Source organism: Phaseolus vulgaris, chromosome 2, assembly GCF_000499845.2.
Source record: "Phaseolus vulgaris cultivar G19833 chromosome 2, P. vulgaris v2.0, whole genome shotgun sequence".
In the NCBI taxonomy this organism is placed as follows: domain Eukaryota; kingdom Viridiplantae; phylum Streptophyta; class Magnoliopsida; order Fabales; family Fabaceae; genus Phaseolus; species Phaseolus vulgaris.
Window position 1 is genome coordinate 26,474,216 of NC_023758.2, and position 19,815 is coordinate 26,494,030.

The following is a 19,815-nucleotide window of genomic DNA, read 5'->3' on the forward strand; positions in this document are numbered from 1 at the left end:
GGTCTTCAGTTGGGCTGTGAAGGGTCCCAAGGTCTCTTCGAAGGAAGCTGGGAGGCTTGAGGCCGATGCTGGAGGCACTGGTAGGGTTTGATGTTGACTCTCACCACCACCCTCTTGAGTTTGTAAAGCAAGGGGGGCTTCTAGGCGTGGTGGTGAGGTCGGAGATTCTGTTATCAGTATTGGTGAAATCTGAGCGCCCTCATCTTCTCCTAGTGCGACCCAGCAATGGATGTGGTGGAAGGAGGACCCTCTCCGACAGATACAAACGGTGTTGAGGCGCTTGGAGGGTTTTCCACGTAGTTAGGGCCGCTGCTTTCAACTACTGGGGGCGCGGCAGCCAGGGGTGTTGCTTGGACTGGTCCTAGCAGAGCTGGAGGTGAGGGCGGTGTTGGTGTTGGGAGTGTAGATGGTGTAGAGGTGGCCACCCTTGTCCTCTTAGTAATAAGACCATCCTCAGTATCTTCGTCGTCATGTTCTTCCTCTTGCACCACCTGAGGAGTCTTCCTTTTGGGTTTCCTCAAAACTAACTTTTTCCTTTCTGGGGCGGGTAGTGCCCCAGAAGAAGTTGGACCTCGGGGAGGAGTCTTGCCTGGGGCAGCTTGGGCGATCTCCACCACCGAGTTGGGCATAGTTTGGGAGCTCGCCGCAAGCTTGTGGGATTGGGCGATCGCCCTCAATTCCGCCAGTTTTCCTTTTCCCAACATATTATCTGCACAAGGTAAAGGCTAGATGAGCAACCAAGGCAGAAGCAGAAACATGCAAGTACATTCATACATAACAATGGAATGCCAAAAACAGAATGGTGAAAATGCTAAGTCAGTATTAACACGAAGCGAGAGTCTTGGTGCTGGGGTAAGGGCTAACCTATGTGAATTTCGAGTTGGCTCGTGAAGAACTTGAAGGGAATTTTTGAGGCAGTGGGGAAGGTAATGTTGGCAGCAGCCACGCTCTTCCAGAAGAGACAAAGATCTTTGTCTAACTCCCCCATGTTGTCAGGACTTCTTGGCCTCCTGAAGTTGTCCTTGGAATCTTTGTTTCCCTTGTTTACCCAATACAGGGGGAAGCCGTCAAGCAGTGAGGGGTCTTGATCGTTCTGGCACACCTTGACGAACTTCCCCTTCCAGTCTTTATAAGATTGTTGGAAGGTTGAGAAGATTGACCTCCCAGCAATCCCATTCAAGCTGACCCAAGGGCGATCTCCGGGATTCTTTGCCTCAAATAGGAAGAGGAAGACATCGACCGAAGCCGGCAGCACCAAGTGTGCACAGAGAATTTGGAACGCCCTTACGAACGCCCAGCTGTTGGGATGAAGCTGGGCAGGGGCGATGTTGTGCTCGGTCAGTAGCTCTCTCTCGAAACGAGTAAAAGGAAACCTAAGTCTCACTTTCTTGAACAGTGTGGCATAGATAAAGCAGAACAACTCGCCGTTGTTCGCCTTATCGTCCGCACAGATCGGTTCTCCCGGGAGGCAAGGCAGCACGGTCACTTTGTTATCATGCTCCTTGTGAAATGAAAGGTCGGGTTGATCTCCTTTCTTCAGGTGAAGCACACCCAACTCATTATTTATTGACGAGGTCTCTTTCAGCAGAGCTGGGGTGGCCCAAGGATAGAGCTCCTTGTAGTCTTGCGGAGGAAGGGGGCTCCCCCGGCGAGTGGTGGAGTTGCCTGAATAAGGTTGGCATGAGAAGAGGTAGGCCTCTCGGCCTGTGTGGAGGAAGCACCAGAGGCTCGTGAGGGTTGCGTGTTGGTGGAGGATTTATCCCAGGGACAACCCTACGAGTTTTGGGTGGAGGGTTTCGCGATGAAGAAGGAGGATTAGCGGTGGACTTCGTGTGAGCCATCGCAGGAACTGCAAAGGAAAGAAAATGGATGAAATGAGGACAACAGAGAATGACTCGATTGAGGACGAAGAGGATAGAACGAACGAATAAGGGTTCGCTGGGATAGACGTTATCAAGGACGAAACCTTAGGTTACGAGAAAAAGAGAAACAGCCCACAACGTATGCTTCAGACAGTTAATGGATGATGCAAACCGATTAAAATGCAGTAAATGACAATAGGAGGAGTAAAAGGGTTACCTTTTTATGATCGGATGAATGCTGAAGAAAGTTGAAGATTGGGAGAGACGAGAAGTTTCATGGTTCGCAGAGAAAGCGTTTGGAATGCTTGAGGATGAAGAAAGATGATGAAACAGTGAATAGCGCGAAGGGTTTAAGGGATTTCGAACGTTGTAGGAAGCGCAAACGACGATTAAAAACGACCGTTGATGAAGCCACGTGTCGTTTGATTAAAGAGGGGGTTGGTGGAGCGTCAGAAAAGCAAAGGGTACGAACGTACGGAAATCCGTACAAGCGCCACGTAGATCGACGATGATTTGACTTCTTAGTCTTTCCGCTGGTCAAGTCTCAGCTTAAGACTGGGGGGCTTGTGTACCGATCGGTAATCGGGAGTCCTCCGATTTCTAGTGTGTGTAACCGGCGGTCACCAGAGTTGCGTCATAGTCGCCGTATGCGAGTACTAGGAGATCGGGTGGTTGGGCACATCGCCGAAAGATCAGGAAAGCTTGCTTAAGGTTTCCAAGGGGTACAAGTACGGGGGACTAGCGATATGCTTGTCACGCAGCAGTGGAGGATGAGGTTATCAGATGATCACTCCCTAGCCAGAGGTAGGGCAAGGGAACAGTTTCCCAGAACATGCATGGTATGCAAGTGAAGCAGATCGTGATAGCGGCAGACGAGACCACAGGGAAGGTGTACAAGGTGACACCTCGTACTCGCCACTTAAGGGGTCGCGCTCCAAGGTAAGCTGTGCACCAAGTTACTCCTTGTATGGGTAACTTAGTCGAATGGCTTGAAGAGTAGAGGTGACGCTCAAGTGGAGGGAGCTCTAGATGGCGACACGTGTTCAGTTGGATGCGAGTCACGTGTCCAGAGGTGTAACCGTCAGGAGAGAGAAAATGCTCAGGTATATAAGGAACACTTAACAGACTTTTGAGGTACGCTTTCAGAACACTTTCTAGTACACTGAGATTCACTGCGCACGGTTCCTTGAGTTGAGATATTCTCTCTGAGCTTTTGGTGTTTCCGTCACTGACTTGAGCGTCAGAGCGCAATCGGCCGCAGCGGCGCCACTTTGTTTTCTTCAGGTTCTTGCGAGGAATTAGGGCGTGAGGAGCAAAGGCTAACGTGGTGCGAGGCTGATCAAGAGGAGAAACCTTTGACGTGGCAAGACTCTTGCACTCAGGTCAACCGGCAGGATCAGCTCTTAATTTCTGTTTTTAAGTTCTTTCTCATGCTTAAATATCTTCTTTAAAATGTTTATCTTCATCTACTTTGAATTCTTTATGCTCATGGTTAAAATTCAAAATCAGTTTTAACTGTTGCAGAAAAACAACCGATTGTTTCTTCTAAACAACTGATTGTTTTGAGCCTGACAACACTGTGAAGAAATCAATTTAATTTCTATTTTGAATTTCTATCCGTTGTAGATCAATTTAAAGAGAGAATCCTTGGTCAATGAACCTGTGTTGAAAGTTGATCACGTTCGGAGAGAAGTTACAACAGTCATAAAGGAATATATTCCAAAATCTTGGAAATTCAAGAGCCTTAATGACTAGTCAAAGATCACATGTGAACATCATGTGATTTTCAGCTTTTTCTGACTTTTTCTATGCAGGGCAGGGTCAAGTCCTCTCTCTCTGAAAATCTGGTACCCACTCATGTCATTGAATGCTTTTTAATTTTATTACTGCTATAAAATCTGTTGCAGCTGATCTCTTCCACAAGAACAACCAATATTAACATCTCTTGCAAAATCTGTGAGTGAGCTTTTCTCTGTTTTCTTCTCTGCCATCATGGACTCAACTCCTCCCACCTCAAAGAGAGTCAAAACCAGAGCTGTAAGGTCTGGAGGAAGGCTAGAAGGATGGTTTTCTAGAGACAATGATCTAATTGAGAGATATAGGTTTGAAACTAGCACCAAAGTGATAAACAACGTGTGCTTCGATTGGCTGAAAAGCCAAAAGCTGGACAATGTAAGGAGGTTGCTCAAAGATCAATCTCTCAGAAAGTTCCTAGAGATGAAGGGAAACATCTACCCAGATTTAATAAGGGTTTTCTACAGAAATCTCAAGTTTGAGGGAAACAACCTAGTTTCTCATGTAAAAGGTGTAGATATGGAGATAATCCATGAGGTATGGGCTGCTATTGCTGGTCTAAAGTACTCAGGCCTAAGGATTAACAAGGGAAACCTTGGAGTAGTGGAGGATTTCAACAAAATCCAATACTACAAAAGTTTCTTTAAGAACAAACATGCTCAAGTTAGGAGTTGCTCGGTTGGAGGCCTAAAGCTTGATGAAAGGTTGCTAGCCCTCATTGTGACTTGGATTCTAACTCCAAGGGGGAGCAATCATTCTGTTCTTACTTTGGAGGATCTGGTGTACATCTTCTGCATCATGAAGAAGATCAAAATCAATTGGATCCACATCTTGAAAGAGCACATGCAAAAGGCAATGAGGTTAAGTGACTATCACTATCCATATGCTGTTTTGGTATCTAAATTTCTACTCTATTTTGAAGTGAACCTAGAGGATGAAACATCTGAGTTGGTCAAGTCAACTCAAGAGTTGAACAATGGATCACTCAGCAAAATGGGTTTTACCAAAGTAGGTGGCAAATGGATTAGCAAAGATGGTGACTTTGGTGCCTCATCTAGTGCTGCTGCTGATCATGAACAAGATGAACCTGCTGATATGGATTTTCAACATGAAGATCTACCTGAAGCACATCAAGATGCTGGACCTAGTGCTGGTGCTGGGAATCAAGAAGAAAGGATGCAAACCATGTCTCCTTTTGAGAGACTCATGCTTAATAGGCTTGATAGCTTTGAGGAGAATCAAAGGAATCTCATGATCTTTGTGTCAGCAATTTCCAGAGGATTGATAACAGGTTTGACAACATGGATGCACGCTTCATGACTCTAGATGAACTGATAGAGGTTGTACAGAACCTGTGCCGTCCCGTATCTGGGCGTTGACTAAATCAAGGTCAAAGTCAACGGCTGAAGAGTCAAAGTCAACGCAAGGCGTCGCCTAGGTGGAGAGACGCCAAGTGCCAGCATCGCCAAGAGGAAGCGTCGCCAAGAGGAAGCGTCGCCAAGGCAAGGCGTCGCCTAGGTGAAGGCGTCGCCCAGGTGAAGGCGTCGCCCAACTAGGGCGTCGCCAGATCAAACAGTGTAAAAACAAGGCAATCACAGTGTGGTTCCCCGATACCCATGGGTAGGAAAGACCATGGAGGGAGCGACACCGTGGGAAGGCCTCAGGTCCCGATAGCTCGGGAAAGTGATAAAGAGAATGAAAAGGTGGCTTCAAGGCCATAGTGATAGCATCAGGGTAGGGCAGCCTGACTCGTGAAGTACCCCTGCCGCCCCAGAGACGCCTTCGGGACAGATACGACCCAAGAGGAAGGTCACGCCCAGGGTAACCGGGTGCAGGGTGCGAGAGGAAGGCAGATACGCTCTCATAGTAAGTGACTAGATGATTGGGCGCATGAGTTGGCACCCAAAAAGTCACCCTTAGCGCAGTAGCACTCCCAGCAGGAGGACTCACACGTAGAAACGTCCCCAAGTGGGCAGAAGCGCCCCCAGATGGGGTCATGGCGTCGTGAGGCCCTTCACGTGTACAACAGCCAGATTAGAATGGAAACACCCCTTGGTCAGGTGCCAGGTAATTAAAGTCATTCAATACAGTTTCCGTTTCGAGCGTTCAGGCACTATGATGGCTCCCAAGCGTTTCAACGTCTTAAATGCGCTACGTTTTCTAATTAAACACTTTAATGAGTGCGTTACGTTTGTGATTAAAAGCGCTTTAAGGCGCTTTAAATGCTTGGGAGGATTAAATAGCGCGGGGAATGTTGGAAACGGGGTTGGAACTTTTGGCAAATTTACCAGAGAACTCTCTAGTTGCTTGCTCGTGCTTCAAGGTTACGTACAAGTGACTGGGGAATATTTTTGCCTGAAAGAGACAACACACACACAGATATACACAGTTCTTTTACCACCTTCAGAGTGCCATACGCGGTGCTCAGAGACGTAGGTGGACAGTTTTGGTGTTTCTTGCTGGCTGACTTGAGCGTCGGAGTGCACACGGCCGCTAGGGCGCCTCTTTGTCCTCTTTTTTGCAGGAATCCATAGGCAACCAGTGGGAAGGAGTCCCTAGCTGACGGTTGAGGTCGCGCACGAAGACGTCCCGGTCAACCGGACGGAACATTTGGCGCCCACCGTGGGGCCGATATAAAACATCAGTCCCATCACAAGTTCGAGAAAATCTACCAAGTTACCGTAACGTTGAAGGAGGTTGGAGCGACAATGGCCCCCACCAGACGAAGCACAGCACGCGCAGCCCCAGCATAACTATCCATGCAGCAGGTCCTGGAAATAATGAAGGGGCTGCAGCAGGACATGGCGGATTCGAAAATGGAGCAGGAACGCATGCAGGCAGACCTTGACGCCTCGCATGAGCGGAACGAAGAGCTCCACCGTGTGAATGAGGAGTTGCGCCAGGGTCTGAGAAACGATAGGAGGCGGCCTGGGCATGACGAGATGGAGAACCATTCCCCACCAAGGGAGTTTTCCACTCCTTTCTCACAGGAGATCCTAGACGCAGCAATCCCGAACACGTTCGCGGGACCCAAGGTGATCTTCACCAGGATGGAGGACCCAGAGACACACCTTGCTGCATTTCACACACAGATGGTCCTGATAGGCGGTTCTGATGCCGCCAAGTGCAAGCTCTTCATGAGCACCCTGACCGGGATGGCTATGGATTGGTTCATTAGCCTCCCAGAGGGTCACATCACATCTTTCTGCCAATTGTCGCGATTGTTCAGGGAACAGTACTTAGCCAACAAGGCCCCGCCGCCGGTCTCCTACGATCTGTTCGATGTGAAGCAGTATCAGGGGGAGACCCTGAAGGAGTATATCAATCGCTTCGGGGCCCAGGTCGTGAAGGTTGCTACAACAGAGGAGCCTATGATCGTGTATGCATTTGTGAAAGGCGTATGCCCCGGCCCCTTTGGAGAATCCATTATCCGCAACCGCCCTAGGACTTTCGCTGAACTACGGCGTAGGGCGGTAGAGCATATTGCTTCTGAAGGGGAGGTATGTGTGAAGCGCACCAGCGTCGTGCCCTCACGCCCGAGGGGACCGGCGCGAGCTCAGCCCGTCAGGGTCAACGAGACCACGACGGGGAGAAAGAAGCCAGAGGCGAGACGCCCCTACGAGGCCAGAAAGCCCCAGCCCCGGGGTCCAGCAGGGGGCGATCGCCCCGCCAGAGAAAGAGCGAGACCGGCGAGGTACAACTTCGTGGTTGAGTTGAAGGATTTGATCGCCGTGCCTAACATAGCTGAGAGGCTGAGGCGACCGGCGAAGACCGACAAGGTGTTAGGGCCTCGTAAAGACTCTTGGTGCGAATTCCATGAGGCTTTCGGGCACCACATTGATAATTGCCTGTCGTTGGGCTACCTGCTAGATGAGCTGGTGAGGACTGGATTTTTGAAAGACTATGTCGCAGATTCCACAACGACCGCCACCTTGCCGCCGGCGGCAGATGAACTAGCACACGAGATGCCTGTGCTTGGCGAGGTCCACACCATTGTTGGAGGTTTTTCCGGCGGAGGACCCACCGCCTCCCAGCGGAAGAAATACGCGAGGGGGGTGAATTCAATCGAAGAGAGGCTCTCGGGGGAGCCATGGGAGTCAGATATTGTGTTCACAAGAAGAGACCTCCGAGATGTGGTACCCCACGACAACGACCCCGTTGTCATCTCAGTCGTCACCGCCGGAAGGAAGGTGCACAAAGTGCTGGTAGACCAAGGAAGTTCGGCAGATGTCATGTTTCTGTCGACCTTTAATAAGTTACGGTTGTCCCCCGATCTGTTGAGTCCCTATACTGGGTGCTTGTATGGGTTCGGGGATAACCAGGTAGAAGTCTGGGGGTACCTGGAGTTGAGGACTACGTTCACAGACGGAGAGGCCTCCTGTACCGAGAGCATCCGGTACCTCATCGTGAACGCTAATTCCGCCTACAATATTTTGCTGGGTAGACCGGCGTTAAACCGTCTGAGCGCGGTGTCCTCCACCCGTCACATGAAGATGAAGCTGTCGGACCTCAGTGGCCGGGTGATAGTCATCAGGTCAGACCAGGAGGAGGCGAGGAAATGCTATGAAAACAGCCTGAAAACGAAGAGAGGCGTATTCATGGTGTATGAACGTCCGCCGAGCGCGGACGCGACGATGATTGAGGCGACGCCTGAAGAGGCCATCGCGGAGAGGGCGATGCCCGAAGCAGATGTGCCAATGGAGGAAGGCCCTGACGACGCGGCGCCCGTGGAAGAGGCGACGCCCGTGGAAGAGGCGGCGCCCGTCGAAGATGATAGCAGGGAGCAGCCTGCGGCTAACGCCGTAGAAAGGGAGATTGGCGGCAAGACTTTCAAGTTAGGAAGTTCGCTAAGCCCAGAAGAACAGGAAAGGGTGGCAGAAGTGATTTCACGCCACCTGGATGCCTTCGCATGGTCCGCCTCGGATATGCCAGGCATCGACCCCGATTTCCTGTGTCACCACCTCAGCATGGACGCCACGGTCCGCCCCGTGCGTCAGAGAAGGAGAAAGTTCAATGAGGAACGACAACAGGTGGTGAAAGACGAAACGCAGAAGCTGCTGAGTGCTGGCCACATCAGGGAGATTCAGTACCCTGAGTGGCTCGCCAACGTCGTCTTGGTGAAAAAGGCGAACGGAAAGTGGAGGATGTGTGTTGACTTCATGGACCTGAACAAGGCATGCCCAAAGGACTCGTATCCGCTGCCCAGCATCGACGCCTTGGTAGATAGTGCGTCCGGCAGCAAGGTGCTAAGTTTCCTGGACGCCTTTTCAGGGTACAACCAAATCAAGATGAACCCAAGAGACGAGAGCAAGACTGCATTCATGACTGAGACATGCAGTTACTGCTATAAGGTGATGCCCTTCGGGCTGAAAAATGCGGGCGCCACGTACCAGAGGCTAATGGACAAGGTCCTGGCGCCAATGCTTGGGAGGAATGTGTACGCCTATGTAGACGACATGGTGGTGGCGTCGCAGAATAGGGGGCAGCACATGGCAGACCTGGAGGAGTTGTTCAACACAATATCCAAGTACCGCCTCAAGTTGAACCCCGAGAAGTGTGTTTTCGGGGTAGAGGCCGGTAAGTTCTTGGGTTTTCTGCTCACCGAGAGGGGGATAAAGGCGAACCCCGACAAATGTGCGGCTATTATCGCCATGCGGAGCCCGAAATCGGTAAAGGAGGTGCAACAGCTGACAGGGCGGATGGCGGCGCTCTCGAGGTTTGTTTCAGCCGGAGGTGAGAAGGGGCACCCATATTTCCAGTGCCTCAAGAGAAACAGTCGCTTTGCATGGACTGATGAATGCGAAGCGGCTTTCATTAAGCTGAAGGAGTACCTGGCGACGCCACCGGTCCTCTGTAAGCCTGTAACGGGCGTGCCCCTCCGGTTATATTTTACCGTAACGGAGCGGGCCATTAGTTCTGTGTTGGTCCAGGAGCAGGACCAAAGTCAGAAGCCCATCTATTTCGTAAGCAAGGCGTTGCAGGGGGCTGAGACGAGGTACCAAGCACTAGAGAAGGCGGCGCTAGCGGTAGTATTTTCTGCCAGGAGGCTCCGTCATTACTTCCACAGCTTCATGGTGGTGGTGATGACCAACCTCCCTATACAGAAAGTGTTGCAGAAGCCCGATGTGGCAGGAAGAATGGTGTGCTGGGCGGTGGAACTGTCAGAATTCGACATCCAGTACGAGCCTAGAGGATCCATCAAAGGGCAGGTGTACGCAGATTTTGTAGCAGAACTTTCGCCCGGAGGTGAGCAAGAGGTGGAAGCGAGTTCGCAGTGGTTGCTCTCGGTTGATGGCTCTTCCAACCAACAGGGGAGCGGTGCGGGAATAGTCTTGGAGGGACCCGACGACATACTGATCGAGCAGGCCCTGCGCTTCGCCTTAAAGGCAAGTAACAATCAGGCAGAATATGAAGCCCTGATAGCAGGAATGCTCTTGGCCAAGGAGATGGGCGCACAGAACCTCCTGGTGAAGAGCGACTCTCAGTTGATTACGGGGCAAGTGTCGGGTGAATTCCAAGCGAAGGACCCACAGATGGCGGCGTATCTAAAATACGTCCAGTTGTTGAGGGGGGCGTTCAACGCTCTTGAGCTGATACATGTCCCGAGGGAGCAGAATGCCAGAGCTGACCTGCTCGCAAAGCTGGCCAGCTCAGGGAAGGGGGGTAGACAGAGGACAGTGATCCAGGAGACTGATGACTTTTTACGGCAAGTGCACTGCGTTTGTCAAAAGTAATAATTGTCTCTAAGGACGGATATCGATCCCACAAGGAACAGTGAATTATCAGAGTACAATAATCGCTAAATATAAAAACAGAACAATTAAAAGAGTTTTGAATTAATTGTGTTGGCACTGATCAATAAGAAAATAAACAAAGAATTAGTTGTTTCAATTGGAAAAATAAGGATTAGTTTCATCTTTCTCACTCTCAAGTATTTTGATTAGCATGTCAATATTAAGTTCTTTGATTGAAATTGATGCCCGTATAAAAATCATTTATATCGATTCCTCGCATATAAAATCCTTAAGAATGTCCCCTAACTATCGATCCCTCGCATAATTATAAGAACAACTTAGAACGAAGCTCAGACGTTTAATAGCAATTAACATTTCAAGTCTATTCCTAGCACTCAAATATGTTAAGTATTGTTGTTTAGGTCCGAACCCTAAAAATACCTCCCGGTCAGATTTAAGATTCTCAATTTGTCACGGAAAATTAAAAGTAAAACAACAATACCAATAATCAATCAAGAACTGAATATTAATATATAAAATATCACCTCAATACATAAGAGTTTGAGCAGATTACTCCCAATCCCAAAGGGTAGAATTAGCCACGCATACTTCTAGCACCTTCCATTCTCCCAATTGGGTTACAATTCACTCTATGGTGTTTTCCTCTCAATCTGGCACCCTAAGGTTGAGCCTCTAGCCCTCTATTTATCCTAGTTTTCTAGGGTTAGGTTGTTTATTGTGTCGCGCTAATGGGCTAAATGATAAAACATAAAAAAGGCCCAATCTTTCTTTGCATCTTTTCCATTCTGGGACCTTCTATCTTTATCTTTTTAGCTCAAATCATTCATCTTTAATCCAAATCTCCAATCTTCCTTAGAAATCTGCAATTAACACCAAATTTGGGAATAAAATACTCTTATTCAAATAAAGATCATAAAAAATGTAAAAAGGTATAAATTCATAAATTAGGGATTATTTTATATGTAAATTAGCAATAAATTCTCATAAGTGCCTATATTTTAATATGAAATATTACTGAAATTAGACACTTATCACTCTCCCCAACTTAGAATATTGCTTGTCCTCAAGCAAAGTAAATGAATATATTTGAATTTAAATATCAAACAGCTTAATTCACTAAACAACAGATCAAATTAGAAACTTATGATCCTTCCAAATTCAAATATAGAAAATTATAGACACAATCAATTTCCAGGATCAAATCAAAACAAATAAATGACAATTCATCGGAATATCTTCTTCTCATATGCTCACAGGTAAGTGTTTCTCTATATTTTCACTTAATCATAACAAATCACAGTTGCTTTTCATTTCATCTTCAAATCACAAACATATTAGAAACATGAATCTTGAGGTCTTTTCCAGGGTTGTAATGAGGCTGGGCTTCCAATAAATATTGGTTTTTCTTAGATAACAAAATGCACATCTTAAAGAAGAAGAACATACCTACAATTCAATTATAGAGAACATATATGTTATCTAGTTACCACTTTCTTTCGATGTCACCTTTTTCCCCATTTTCTTTCTTTTCATGATTTTCATGAATTTTTTATCTTTTTTTTTATTTCTTTTTCTTCTTCTGTTTCTCTCTTTTTTTTTCAATAATAGGAAAAGATTCTTCCTATTTTCAACTTTTTGAACTTTCAAAATCAGAACCAACCATTCCCTTTTCTATATGTATTGCATTTATATTCTCCTTCCTTAGACATGCTAAAGGGTAGAAAATTATATCAATAAAGGTTAAGGTGCAATATTAACAAAAAATTTCTTAGCCCAAAGGGGATATAAAAAAAATGGAATTCTAATATAAAGGTTGGCTTTTTGGCCCTGGCTCCTAATTAACACAAACAAATGCCTCAATCATCTTCATGCTCTTTTATGATGCAACAAAAATAAAAATTAAGCAACCACAACTGTCAAATCATCAGTAAAACTCTCAAAACTGTTTAAGGTTCACACACTCACTTGGTTTAAATGGTCTCATTCCTTTTTGTCTTGTCATTATCTGTCCTAATCAATCATCATGTTAAATTTTCATGTATCATAATTTTAACTACATTTGAATAGGGATTCAATCATATTTTCTTTTCTAACCTGTGTCTAATTCATCTCACTACTTAATATTTAAACACAAATTCTTTTTTCCACAATTCAAAATTAATATTCTAGTTCTTTTTAATTTGAAAAAAAAATAAACTAGAAAACAAACAAATTAAAACTGAAATTTAGTCAAGAAAGATAATTCAAGACTTAAAATTACCAAACTAATAAAACAGGAAATTTATTCAAAATAAGCAATAAAAACAAACCAAACAAATAAGCAAATAAACAGAAAACAAAATAACCGAAAAATAAAATAAATAAAATAAGAAAAAATGCAAATAACTGAAAAGAAAAGAGAATTAGAGAGATAAAACCATATTTTTGTTCAATCCTCTATTCTTAAGAAGTCATCCAGCATTTTGTTAAAATTTTTATCTACAGTCTTGCTTCATTTGCTGGATCTGCCCCCTGAATAATAGAACCTGTCCCCAGGTCAAACATACAAACCTGCAAAATGATTAGGAGGCATATAGGATTTTTTTTTATTATTATTCTTATTTACTTTTATTTTTTATTTTTTATTTTAAATAAAATCAGCAAAGGTAATAAAACAACATAAAACTAAAATGTGGACTGGGTTGCCTCCCAGTAAGCGCTCGTTTAACGTCATCTAGCTTGACGTCTGTTTATTTCAAGATGGACAACTCTCTTTGTTGCATCATGTTGTATGCATTCTTCCTCGTTACAAGAACATCTTCAACTACACGATAAGGATCTTTGATGGATCTTTTTGCCAACTGCATCTTGGTGGGTTGAACCTCCAAATCGCCTAAATACAGTGCAGCCTTGCACACAGATAAAACACCTATAGACACGGGAAGATTAAAACCTCCTAAGTTCTTAGAATTTTGAAGCAAGTCCCTTTGAGTCATGATACTGCATCTAGCCTCCAACTCTCTATTTCTCTCTTCAATATAGCTCCTATTCTTCAGAAATCTCTCAAATGTTGAATCTTGCTTCAGATTTCCTGCAAAATAATTCCTAGGGAGCAATTTGTCAAAGAATTTTTTGTCCTTCTCTGTTTTTGAAGGAGGATGAGGATATGATAAATCTTTTTCAAGAACACTTCTCTCCTTATTTTTAATTTTTTCTTCCCCACTTCTTTTCATTTCTCTCTCTAACTCCTCAGTCTCATCTTCTTTTTCAGCTATTACCTTATTGCAATGCTCTTTTGGGTTGGTTTGGTTGTCAACTAAAAACTGACCACTTTGTATTTCTTCAAATTGTTTAGCCACTTTTCCCATTTGGATCTCTATATTCCTGATCGTTGTCATGCTATTTTCTTCCATTATCACAAGCTTTGTTAGGGCTTCTTCAACTTTACTCATTCTTTCAAGCATGGATGAATCCTCAATTTCAGATGAATTGTTCAGATAAGAACAGTGACCATTAGGATGATCACCTCCACAAAAATCACACATGATTGATTGACTCTGGCTTTGAGATGAATGCACAACATATAACTGTTGGGGCAATTTAGCCATTTGTGCGGTTAGTTGCCCAATCTGCTGTGTCAGAATTTTATTTTGAGCCAAGAGTGCATTTTCTAACGACCCTTCCTTCTGAGTATTTTGTATATCATGTTGGGCTTGATAATCAGTTTACACCAATGCAACAATAATCCTTGTCGCTTGTTCTACATCAAGAGCCATCATTGTGCCACCAGCTGCAGCATCTAGGAGCATCTTTGTGTTAGATCTGAGACCGGTGAAAAATATGCTCAGTTGAGCAATATCTTCAAACCCATGATTTGGGCATTTTCTAAGTAACATTTTAAATCTTTCCCATGTCTCACAGAATGATTCATCTACTCCTTGTCTGAACACAGAAATTTCAGACTTTGCTTTGATGTAGCGAGAAATTGGAAAAAATCTTTGCAGAAATTTTTCCTCTACCTCCTTCCAACTAGTGAGACTCTGATTTGGAAGTGATCTGAGCCAATCCTTAGCCTTTCCTGCCAATGACAAAGAAAACAAACGCATATAAGCATTTTCAAGATCACTTGATTGAAAGCCCATTGTTCCCACCAATTCATAAAATGTAGACAAATGTGAACATGGATCCTCATGATCCATTGCTTTGAATTGATGAGTAATGATGAGAGTGAGAAAATTAGGATTTATTTTCAAGGCCTTAGCGGTAGCAGGTATTGCGATACTAGAATAATGCATTGGTCCTTGGTACATGACACAATCTCCAAGTGTCCTCTTAGTAGGTGGTGCTTGTTCTTCTGCCATGTTGCTTTCTTCCTAAAACATATTAGTAAAAAAAAAAAAAAAAAAAAACAGAGTATTTTTTTCTTTAAAGAAAAAGTAAAATAAAATAAAAAAAAATCTGCAAAATAAAATAAAAATAAAACAAAAACAAAAATAAAACACTAAAATGACGTTAAGAGAAAAATAAAAAAAATATTAAAAAAAAAATATACAGATAAAACCAAAACTAAAAACAGAATAAAAGAAAACACTTAAAAACAAAAAATAACGTACATAAAAATAAAAAATAAATATGAGGAATAAAATAAAAAAATAAAATAAAATAAAGCTAAACAAGAATAAAACTGAAAAGTATAATCGTAAACAACTAACAAAATTTCTAACTAACTTACGTAAAAATAATTAATTAAAACAAATAAATAAAAACTACGTAAACCTAAATAAAACTACCTACAAATAAACTACGTAAACTAAATCTATAAGAAAAAAAAAATTTAAGAAAACAAAACAAAATTAAAATCAAAATAAAAATAAAAACCAACTAACATAAATAACGTAAAGAAAAAAAATAAAAACAATTTTTTTTTTTAAAACAGAAAATCTGTAAATTAAAATAAAATAAAATCTATAATGAAATAAAATAAACAAAATCAAAACAAATCAAAAAAATTAAAATATTTACAATATTTAGGAAATTATACTCAACAAATCAAACATGTTCCTCGGCAACGGCGCCAAAAACTTGATGACTTTTTACGGCAAGTGCACCGCGTTTGTCAAAAGTAATAATTGTCTCTAAGGACGGATATCGATCCCACAAGGAACAGTGAATTATCAGAGTACAATAATCGCTAAATATAAAAACAGAACAATTAAAAGAGTTTTGAATTAATTGTGTTGGCACTGATCAATAAGAAAACAAACAAAGAATTAGTTGTTTCAATTGGAAAAATAAGGATTAGTTTCATCTTTCTCAAGTATTTTGATTAGCATGTCAATATTAAGTTCTTTGATTGAAATTGATGCCCGTATAAAAATCATTTATATCGATTCCTCGCATATAAAATCCTTAAGAATGTCCCCTAACTATCGATCCCTCGCATAATTATAAGAACAACTTAGAACGAAGCTCAGACGTTTAATAGCAATTAACATTTCAAGTCTATTCCTAGCACTCAAATATGTTAAGTATTGTTGTTTAGGTCCGAACCCTAAAAATACCTCCCGGTCAGATTTAAGATTCTCAATTTGTCACGGAAAATTAAAAGTAAAACAACAATACCAATAATCAATCAAGAACTGAATATTAATATATAAAATATCACCTCAATACATAAGAGTTTGAGCAGATTACTCCCAATCCCAAAGGGTAGAATTAGCCACGCATACTTCTAGCACCTTCCATTCTCCCAATTGGGTTACAATTCACTCTATGGTGTTTTCCTCTCAATCTGGCACCCTAAGGTTGAGCCTCTAGCCCTCTATTTATCCTAGTTTTCTAGGGTTAGGTTGTTTATTGTGTCGCGCTAATGGGCTAAATGATAAAACATAAAAAAGGCCCAATCTTTCTTTGCATCTTTTCCATTCTGGGACCTTCTATCTTTATCTTTTTAGCTCAAATCATTCATCTTTAATCCAAATCTCCAATCTTCCTTAGAAATCTGCAATTAACACCAAATTTGGGAATAAAATACTCTTATTCAAATAAAGATCATAAAAAATGTAAAAAGGTATAAATTCATAAATTAGGGATTATTTTATATGTAAATTAGCAATAAATTCTCATAAGTGCCTATATTTTAATATGAAATATTACTGAAATTAGACACTTATCAGAGACCCTCAAAGCTCCGCGTCGATTCGTGGAAGAGAACAGGGTGGATGTCCTCCAGATTTATACATCAAGGGGAAGGCCGAGGAGTCATTCCTCTTTGACCCAAGATACGCAGAGGGCGCCCCGCATCAACATGTACGCGGGTGTGCCTGAGGAAGAGCAGATGCAGGTATGTGTTTTGTCCAAGGGAGACACCTGGATGACGCCCTATAAGCGATACCTGGCGGATGGGGCTCTTCCAGTGGACCCTGAAGAGGGTAAAAAAGTCAAAAAGAAATGCCGCAAGATATACTTTGGTGGATGGGGTGCTGTTCAGGCATGGTTTCACTCACCCTATCCTAACATGCGTCAGTGGCGATGAGTGCACCAGGATAATGGCGGAGCTACACGAAGGCATCTGCAGAAGCCACGTAGGGGGAAGATCCTTAGCCTCCAAGGTAATACGCGCAGGCTTCTTCTGGCCAATAGTGAAAGAGGACTGCGCACGTCACGCCCAACGGTGTAGGCAATGCCAAAAGCACGCCGACTGGCACAAGGCGCCGCCAGAAGAGTTGCGGTCCATATACAGCCCGTGGCCTTTCCATACATGGGGAATTGACATCCTGGGCCCTTTCCCACTGGCAATCAGGCAGATGAAGTATCTGATCGCCGCCATCGAATACTTCACTAAGTGGATAGAGGCGGAGCCCGTGGCACAGATCACTGCGCATAAGGTACAACATTTCGTGTGGAGAAACATTGTGTGTCGCTTTGGCGTACCTAGGCGCCTGATATCTAACAACGGGACCCAGTTTGCCAGTCAGCAGTTGAGAAATCTGTGTGCTGAAGTAGGAATCAAACAAGTGTTCGCATCGGTTGAACACCCCCAGACCAATGGACAAGTAGAGTCGGCAAACAGAGTTCTGCTGAGGGGGTTAAAAAGAAGGTTAGAGAAAGCCAAAGGGGCGTGGGCGGAAGAGGTGCCAAGGATTGTATGGGCATATCACACCACGCCCCAATCCTCTACAATGGAGACGCCTTTCAGTTTGGTGTACGGGTCGGACGCGATGATTCCAGTAGAAATACATGAAAGCTCGCCACGTTTTCAAAACTTTGTGGTGGAGGAGTCCAATGAAGAGAGGCGGGTTAACCTGGATCTGCTAGAAGAAGCCAGGGAAGAAGCTAGAATAAAAGCTGAAGCGATGAAGAGAAGAGTAGAGCGGCAATATAGCTCTAAGGTAAAGCCGCGACAGTTTCAGGTTGGCGACCTAGTGATGAGGAAAGCTCACCCATACGAGTTGGAGAATAAGTTGTCTCCCAAGTGGACCGGGCCCTTTAGAGTTACTGAGGCTAAGGGCAACAGTTCGTACAACCTGGAGACTTTAGATGGAGGCCCCATCCCGCGCAGTTGGAATGCAGCCAACTTAAAATTTTATTTCAGTTGACTTATGTAAGTAGTATGTAACAATTTAGTTGAAGGGGACGCTCTTTTTCCCCCTTGGGGGTTTTTTAATGAGGTCACCCTAATAAAAGGAAAAACCAGTTTGAGAAAAAGAAGTGCCTTGGTTTTCAGCCTTTATCTTTCTCTGTTTGAAGTAATGTGATGCGCTGCCTATGTCATGGCGTCGCCAAGAAAGAAGGCGTCGCCTAGGTCATGGCGTCGCCCAGAAAGAAGGCGTCGCCCAAATGAAGGTATGCAACGTTGGAAGAACAGGACGAAAGGAAAGTGCGCAGTGCATGAAGCATATGCAAAGTAAAGTGGCGTTGCAAAAAATCAAGTATGATATTGAAAAGTTGTTGTTACAAGCAATGTTCAATACAAGTACAAACGGAGCAAACGCTACAAATCATGCAAAAACACGAACAAGCCATTCCTCAGTGGTCATCAGAGTTATCACTGGAGGAAGGCGAAGCCCCTTTCCCAGCCTGCAGAGCTCGAGTAAGTCGTGTCCTCTTTTCTTGGTTTATCTTCAAACCTGCACCAAGGGAGAAGATGTGTTAGAGACACCATGAAGCAAGACATGCACGTACAGAAAGCAATGAAGGCCGAGTTTTCTAAGGCAGTGGGTCTTACATATGTACTTCTCGAGAGTCCCAGCGTTGAACTCCAGGCTGATCACCGTGGCAGAGTCAAAACCTCCCGCCTTAGCAAGAATCCGGCAAGCTATTTGATCACTTGGAGCCAGCTTCTTGAGGGGTTTGGCTTTGAGGACCTTCTCCTCTCTCACCCAGTACAGCGGAAACCCATCCAGAGCGTCGGGAACAAGATCAGTACGGCAGATCTTGAAGAACTGGCCTTTCCACCCGGTGAACGAGCTTTGGAAGGGTGTGAAGAGAACTCTCCCAGGTACATTGCTGAGAGTTACCCAGAGGTTGTGTCTCTGCCTCTTCACCTCAAAGAAGTGAAGAAAGAGGTCAACCGAGGGTGCACAACCCAGAAACCCGAAGAGAATGTCGAAGGCTTTGACAAAGGCCCAGCTGTTGGGGTATAACTGGGCCGGAGCAACGTTGATCTCCGTCAGCAGTTCCTTCTCGAACCAGGAGAAGGGTAAGCGCACTCCGATGGTCTTGAACACCACCTGGTAAAAGTAAAAGAAAGGGACCCCTTCGTTGGCCCGTTCGTCTCCACATACTGGCTCCCCTAGAGTTGAAGGGAGCACAGCGATGTCGTCGTCATGCCTCCTCGCGAAGGCCCGTTCGTCTCCACATACTGTGCTCCCCTAGAGTGCAAGGGAGCACAGCAGGAGTCAGAACTTAATGGAATGACTGAATGCCCCATCAACCATACAAGCAGCGCCACGTGGATCAAGTCGAATGACAGAACGTCCCATCAGCCATACAAGAAGCGCCACGTGGATGGCACAGGCAAAACCTTGAGCTCTTCGCTGTCATCAGGCGTCGACCAAGGCAAGGATCAAAGTCAATGTCGAAGTAAAGGTAACGCCCGAGGCGTCGCCTGAAAGGACGTGAAGGGGGACGCCAGCGTGAGACGTCACTGGCGTCGCAAACCCAAATACCAACTGGCGCCGCCTCCCCGATACCCACAGGTAGGAAAGACTGTGGAGGGAGATAAGACCGCCAAACGCCAGCGAATCGCTGGCAGGGCATTCCCCGACACCTATGGGAAGGAAAGACCATGGAGGGAACAGACCCCCCCCCCAGAGCACTCGGCGTTTTAGACACCCGGGGACGATACGGTGCTGCTGTAGCAGGCCTCTCCTTAGGCGTGGGCACCGGGCGTTAAGGATCAAGGAAAGGACCTTTCGGTATCA

The 19,815-nt window shown here is 44.7% G+C and overlaps 1 protein-coding gene and 1 pseudogene across 1 annotated transcript; one reads left to right on the forward strand and one right to left on the reverse strand.

Annotated features, from left to right (window-relative positions):
* Positions 1-13,140: 13,140 nt before the first annotated feature.
* Positions 13,141-13,998, reverse strand: LOC137809281 (uncharacterized). Its single transcript, XM_068610412.1, has one exon. The coding sequence runs from the start codon at positions 13,996-13,998 to the stop codon at positions 13,141-13,143; it is 858 nt and encodes a 285-aa protein (XP_068466513.1).
* Positions 13,999-14,254: 256 nt separating this feature from the next.
* LOC137813184 (small nucleolar RNA R71) lies at positions 14,255-14,360 on the forward strand (annotated as a pseudogene).
* The last annotated feature ends 5,455 nt before the right edge of the window (positions 14,361-19,815 follow it).